This window comes from Nematolebias whitei, chromosome 2 (genome assembly GCF_014905685.2).
Source record: "Nematolebias whitei isolate Nwh7 chromosome 2, NemWhi1, whole genome shotgun sequence".
In the NCBI taxonomy this organism is placed as follows: Eukaryota; Metazoa; Chordata; class Actinopteri; order Cyprinodontiformes; family Rivulidae; genus Nematolebias; species Nematolebias whitei.
Genome location: NC_056499.1, coordinates 15239908 through 15247270, shown reverse-complemented (window position 1 = coordinate 15247270; position 7363 = coordinate 15239908). Strand labels below are relative to the sequence as shown.

Genomic DNA, 7363 nt, shown 5'->3' with positions numbered 1-7363 from the left:
AGCTCAGAAACCAGAGTCTGGTTAACTTTAGCTCAGAAACCAGAGAGATCTGGTTATCATTAAATCAGATACCATTGAGTCAAGGTAACTTTGCTCAGAAAATTGTGAGGGAGTGTGTGTACAGTGTTCAGTTCGAAGACCCTCCAGTTCTCAACAGGGCTGAAGCTTGAAGCTTCTGATTGGAGGTCATGTCAACCGTCCCACCACTGTGTCAATGCAGCATCAATAAGAAGGTTTGTCATTCTCCTGCAGATCACATCTCGGGTGTTCTTTGGGGAGCCGGGTCCCTGGTTCAGTCAGATGGAGATGGATGGGGATAAGACAACCATTTTTCATGACATTGACGGATCTGTCAGTGAGTATCCTGGAGCCTTTCTGGTTAAGGAGGACAACTGGCTGCTCCGACACCCTGACTGCATTGATGTGCCAGATTGGAAGGCTGCGATCTGCAGTGGTCACTTTGCACAGGTGGGATATCCTCCAGTCACATGGTCATTTTCACTAACATCTCTCATTGCTGCATCCTTTATTCCATTCTGTGGTCAAGGCTCTGTGGGTCCAGTAGTCATTCTCAGAGACAAAGATGGCCAGCACACTGATGTCAAGAACCACATGGGCCAACATGGGACCACATGGCTTTTAGGTAAGGACCATGTGGCCATAAGAGAAGGACCACATGGACCCACTAGGGACCACATGACTATAAAATAAGGCCTACCTTTTTATTCGCCGTTTTAAGGTTGGGTTGCTGAGGCAGCAGGCTAAGAAGAGAAGGCATTCCTTGGCTCATGTTATAGGGATCTTTTGTATCAACTCTTTAACTTTTGTATTCCATCACACTATTTTTATTGCTTCTAATTATTATCAGAGTTTGTTAATTGGTCCAGCAGATATTATCAATCAATCAACCTTTATTTAGACAGGTAAATCCCATTGAGTCTCAAGGACTCATTTACAAGAGAGACCTGATGAAGCAGTTAAATGATACACTTTCTGATTAGTGCTCCTTTTTGACTTCAGCTTCACATTTCTTTTAATTCAGCTTGAAACTGAGCTATATTGTGATTCTTCTTCTTTGATATCTGTTTTCTTCAGATCTATATCCAAATCCGAAACCCTGCCAGCCTGATGATGCGTATAGTGAAGAACGAGTACCCTGACCGGCCCCTGACACTAGAAGGGGCCCTAGGAAAGAAAAAACACTACCAGCAGTTCCAGCCGGTGATCACGCTGGCCAAAGAATACACCGTTCACTGGGACCAAGCAGCACCTGCAGAGGTCACCATCTGGCTCATCAACTTCAACAAGTTAGTTAACGTGACCTTAAAGGTTTGGCCATGCCATGTTGTTGTCCTATTGTCCACTAGACCCATGGTCTCTCTGTAAGGAGGAACCAGAAGTGAAAGATTTTATAAAAAGATGTTAAAATGTAAACTGAAGACATAAAATCTGTTAAGAAAATAGATTTTCTTCTCTGACAGTTGACTGAGCTCCTGCAGCCTCCTGCCTTCTGATGGTTTCTGAATGTTTTAACCAAAATAAGGTTGTTTGAGATTCCAAACATCATTTAGTTAAACTGCACGTCCAATAAGGATGTTCAATGAGCTATGTCCAATGAAAAGAAGAATGATGGTTCAACATTCTTTAGCTGTTTAATCCTGATTAATTAGCAATAATCAACTAAACTGGAATTAACTTTTATTTTATTCATCAGATCTAGTTTCAGAATTGATGAAGAAAACATTCAGCTAAAAAAAAAAAAAATCATTATCTACAGAAGCCAGCAGATTGTGTTGAATCTTCACTTCGTTGCATTCTCCCATCCTAAGCAAGCACAAGGCTGCAAAGTTTATTCCTAAGATGCTCAGGTCCAAAACCAAAACCTCTGTCTTGTCTGAGTTTAAAAGTAGAAAATTTTGGGTCGTCCAGGTTTTACATCTTTAAGACATGATTGGCTTCATCGAGGATATTTGACTAACACCCCTTTACCTCATATAGGCTCCTCCCCTCACAAAGATGCTCAAAAACGTCAGGAAATAATTGTAAGAATGCATTAATTATTTTAAATAAATGGTCTTTTTCCAAACCACTCTGGCAGTGTCCAGCTGAGAAATTAAATTACAAAAACACATCCAAACAAACCGCTGTCTGCATTTCAATCAATCAGTCAATCAATCAATCAGTCAATCAATCACTCAATCAGTGAAACACATGCAGACAAGTGAAAACTGCAAACAGCAGGTTTCCTTGTTTGGATGTTTCTATTTCTGATCAAACAGGTTGTGTTTATTTATTTTTTTGTTTGTTTCGTCTTTTTTCTGCTTTTCTCTTATCGGGACCCACAGCGAGTCCTCCTCCTCCACCTCACTCTGTCCTCTGCATCCTCTGTCCTCACTCCAAACTCCATGTCCTCTCTAACTGCATCCGTATATCCACTCTTTGTCTTTTTTCTGGCAGCTGCATTTCTAACAGCCTTCTACCAATTTACCCACTGTCCCTCCTCTGGACATGTCCAAACCACTGTCCCTCCTCTGGACATGTCCAAACCATCTCAGTTTGGTCTCTAACTTTGTCTCCCAGTTGTTCCTGTGCTGTACCTCGGATGCTCTCATTCCTAATCTTATCCATTCTTGTCACTCCTAAGAAGAACCTCAACATCTTAATTTCTGTTCCTTCAAAATCTGTCTGTTGTCTTTTGTCCATGTCTCTGTCTCCAGACCATGCAACATAGATGGTCTCACCACTGTCTTGTAAACTTTTCCTTTGACCTTTGCTGCCCCCCATTTGCCAGAAATCACTCCTGAAACTTTTCTCCATCCACTCCATCCTGCCTGGACCCTCTTCTTCACCTCTTTACCACACTCCCCATTTTCCTGGACAGTGGACCCCAAGTACTTGAAGTCCTGCACCTTTGTGACCTCTGCTCCTTGTAGCCTCACTGTTCCACTGGACTCCTTCTCATTCACCCACATGTACTCTGTCTTACTACAACTGACTTTCATTCCTCTTCTTTTAAGTGCATACCTCCACCTCTCTAAGTTCTCTTCCACCTGTTTCCTGTTCTCACCATGGATCACAATATCATCTGCAAGCATTAAAAATGTTTTTGTTTGTTTGGTCTCAGAAATGACTGGATCAGTATGGGTCTCTGCTACCCACAAGGCACCAACTTCACAGTCATCGCTGACATCCATGACCGGCTGACCAAACAGACCCGTAAGACTGGAGTCTTCATGAGGACCACTCAGAGGGAGAAGATCAACCACTCCAACCTGAGCAGAGGATACTACTACTGGGAGGAAGATACCGGGTCAGAACCAAACTGAAGTCAAAATGCATTTAGTTTGGAATTAGAATTCAATACTGTTTCTATTGCCGAACAAAACCTCCTCAAGCTGATTCTTTTTGTCTAAATGCTCAAACAGTTGTCCTGACACCTATTTTTCACTAGAATGTTTAACAAGAGGGAGATTTGTTTACAGGGGAGGTAAAAATTTCTCTGATCATTTGAATCTGGCAGCTTGTTCATTTTAAGAAAATGAAGTAGTACAGTATCTCATTTTTATAGTAAAAAAAGACTAAATGAAAGTTTCAGATTGACACACATGTTACTGATGGAAATAACAACAAACCAGGACTCAAGCTCCCTCAGATGGGTTGTGTACTTAAGTGGTGCACAGATTATATCCAATCAATCAACCAACCAACAAATTAACCAACCATTCCATCAATTAACCAACTGTTCAACCAATTATCAAACCATTCAAACAATTAACCAACCATTCAACCAATTAACCAACCAGTCAATAAGTTATCCAAAGATTAAACCAATTAACTAACCATTCAACCTATTGTCCAACCATTCAATCAATTAACAAACCAATTAATCAACCAATTAATCAGTCAAGCAGACATGACTGATCTGGTTCTGTATTAAAGCTCACCTGTCCACAGAACCTGGTTCCTCCACTTCAACCTCTCAACCTTGATGGGTCACACCAAAGACCTGTTGGAGAACTTCAGTGATCAGATCATAGATCTGACCAAGACTAGAATGGACCACAGAACATCATCAGGAAACTGCCGGTGAAAAAGTTACGCTGCCGGTGTAACTTTATTCAGATAATGGCAATCAGTGATCAACAGTGTGAAGCTTCATGGAAGATCTCCGTTATGAAGTGAGGATGATGATGATAAAGGTGTGGGATTAGCCCACAGGTTCACATAAGGAGCTTGTTAAGACCTTGAAGGAAGCTGGGACCAAAGTCACAGAGAACTCTGTTTCTCCAGGCTCTTTTTGTCCAGTGTTGGTGAGGGTTATGTTTCCTGCTCCTGTAGCTGACAGGAAGTGGCACCTGGCGTGGTCTTTGGCTGCTTCAAGGTTTGTGTGGATCAGAAACGGTTCTGCAGACTTCGGTTTGTAACAAGTTATTGATGGTGCTGCTCTTGCCTTTTTATTATTTGAAACCAGTCTGGCCTCTGACATCAACAAGGCTTTTTCAGTACTGAACATGTTCTCTTTGTTAGACAATTCTCTATAAACCCTAAAGGTTATTGGTGAAAATCCCAGCAGAACATCAGGTTCTGAAACACTCCAACCAACAACTGTTCAAAGTTTCCTTTTCTCCTCGATCTGAGCTCAGTTTGAACTTCAGCAGGTCGTCTTTACCACATCTACGTGTCTAAATGAGTTTCTGCCCTGTGATTGGCTCATTAGTTCTTTTAATTAAGTTATACAGGTGGACCTGATGAAGGTAGATATCCACCAGATAGGGCTTTACTCTAATTTATTTGTAAGTGGGCAAACGTGCAAAATCAGGAAAGGATCTTTTTTATTTTTTTTTACTTCAACTGCTGACGCACTAATTCAGCCAAACCAGTCAGACTTTTCAGTCTCCATAAACCAGTGATCCAGTGGGTCCATTTCCTTTCACTAAACGAGTTAAACTGATGGTTTTATGATCAAAACAGTGTTTCTAATATCAGGTGTTGTCGTTTCATGTGTCCTACAGCCTGCTCTTCCTGAAGGTCAAAGCTCACAATGACAGGGAACAGTTTGCCTTCTGCTCCGTGAAAGGCTGTGAGAGAATCAAGATCACTGCCAGCATCCCTAAAGGAAGTCCACCTAGCAACTGCCTTATCAAGACCTACCCCAAACATGCTGAGAGGCCTGTGGTAGATGTCCCCATGCCCAGGAGGATACCCACCTCCAGACTGGTGAGTCCTCCAGCCAACATCCAATGTCCAACATCCATCCACTCATCTATCCATTTATCTATATATCCATCCATCCATAAGTCCAGCATCTATCTGTCCATCCATCTCCGTCCATCTATCCATCTGTCCTCTCTCTTCCTATTCTTCTTGTTTTTATTCGGGTCTTGGTGGAAGCAGCTTGAAGAGGGAGGTCAGCGTTGAAGGTTCAATGGTTCAGAAGGGAAAACCAGAATTTCTTTCACAGAAACACTCTCCTGGTTCTTCTGAGCGTCCCCAGGCCAGATATCTGAGTCTACCCTGCAGCCATCCTAATCAGATGTCTGAACCACCTTAGCTGACTCCTCTTAATGAGGAGAATCAATGGTTCTACTGAGCTCCTCCTGGATGATGGAACTCTTAATTTTTTCTTTAAGACTGAGCCTTATTATGATAGTCCATGCTGCTGACTACTTTCCTTTAAGATGTTATATGCGTACCCATCTACTCACTACAGACTCAGGCTGCTGTTTAATACACCATATTATATTACATTATTATTGTTTAGCATATATCTTAGATCCTTGTATATTGTTTATTTTTTAATACTTTATCCTTTTGCTTATTTGGGTGTAATTGGAATCTTGTGTACACAATTTTGTCCTACCACATGTACCACACGTGATACGAACAACAATAAAGAACCTTGAACCTTTATGTTTTGGTAAGCTTATCTCACCCACTTGGCTCCATGATACTTTTTTTTTATCCTGATCCATAATTCATTAACATAAAGTGAGCAAAATAAGTATTTGAACACCCTGTGACTTTGCAAGTTCTCCCACTTAGAAATCATGGAGGGGGTCTGCAATTTTCATCTTAGGTGCATGTCCACTGTGAGAGACATAATCTAAAAAAAAAAAAAATCTGGAAATCTCAATGTATGATTTTTTTTAAACAATTTATTTGTGTGTGTGTTACTGCTGCAAATAAGTATTTGAACACCTGCCAATCAGCAACAATTCTGGCCCTCAAAGACCTGTTGGTCCGCCTCTAAAAAGTCCACCTCCACTCCACTTATTATTCTAAATTAGAAGCACCTGTCTGAGGTTGTTAGCTGCATAAAGACACCGGTCCACCCCATACAATCATTAAGACTCCAACTACTAACATGGCTAAGACCAAAGAGCTGTCCAAAGACACCAGAGACAAAATTGTAGACCTCCACAAGTCTGGAAAGGGCTACGAGGCAACTACCAAGCAGCTTGGTGAAAAAAGATCAATTGTTGGAGCAATTATTAGAAAATGGAAGAAGCTAAACATGACGGTCAATCTCCCTCAGACTGGGGCTCCATGCAAGATCTCACCTCGTGGCGTATCAGTGATCCTAAGAAAGGTGAGGAATCAGCCCAGAACTACACGGGAGGAGCTGGTCCATGACCTGAAGAGAGCTGGCACCACTGTTTCCAAGGTTACTGTGGGTAATACACTAAGACATCATAGTTTAAAATCATGTGTGGCACGGAAGGTTCCCTTGCTTAAATCAGCACACGTCCAGGCCCGTCTTAAGTTTGCCCATGACCATTTGGATGATCCAGAGGAGCCATGGGAGAAAGTTATGTGGTCAGATGAAACCAAAATAGAACTTTTTGGTCTTAATTCCACTTGCCTCAGTTAGAGCATTGAAGATGGGTCATGGCTGGGTCTTCCAACATGACAATGACCCGAAGCACACAGCCAGGAGAACCAAGGAGTGGCTCCGTAAGAAGCATATCAAGGTTCTGGTCTCCAGACCTAAACCCTATAGAAAATCTTTGGAGGGAGCTCAAACTCCATGTTTCTCAGCGACAGCCCAGAAACCTGGCTGATCTAAAGAAGATTTGTGTGGAGGAATGGGCCAAAATCTCTGCTGCAGTGTGTGCAAACCTGGTGAAAAACTACAGGAAACCTTTGACCTTGCAAACAAAGGCTACTGTACCAAATATTAACATTGATTTTCACAGGTGTTCAAATACTTATTTGCAGCAGTAACATACAAATAAGTTATTTTAAAAATCATACATTGTGATTTCCGGATTTTATTTATTTTTTTAGATTATGTCTCTTCACAGTGGACATGCACCTAAGATGAAAATTTCAGACCCCTCCATGATTTCTAAGTGGGAGAACT

General features: G+C 41.6%; 1 protein-coding gene across 1 annotated transcript in view; it reads left to right on the top strand.

The window, feature by feature from the left end:
* LOC119425800 (cell migration-inducing and hyaluronan-binding protein-like) overlaps positions 1-7363 on the top strand; it is a 37493-nt gene that overhangs the window by 17668 nt on the left and 12462 nt on the right. The window contains exons 18-22 of the mRNA XM_037693351.1: positions 3-15; positions 253-468; positions 1096-1307; positions 3125-3310; positions 5013-5217. Coding sequence (XP_037549279.1) covers positions 3-15; positions 253-468; positions 1096-1307; positions 3125-3310; positions 5013-5217 — 832 coding nt within the window. The remainder of the gene's footprint in view (positions 1-2; positions 16-252; positions 469-1095; positions 1308-3124; positions 3311-5012; positions 5218-7363) is intronic.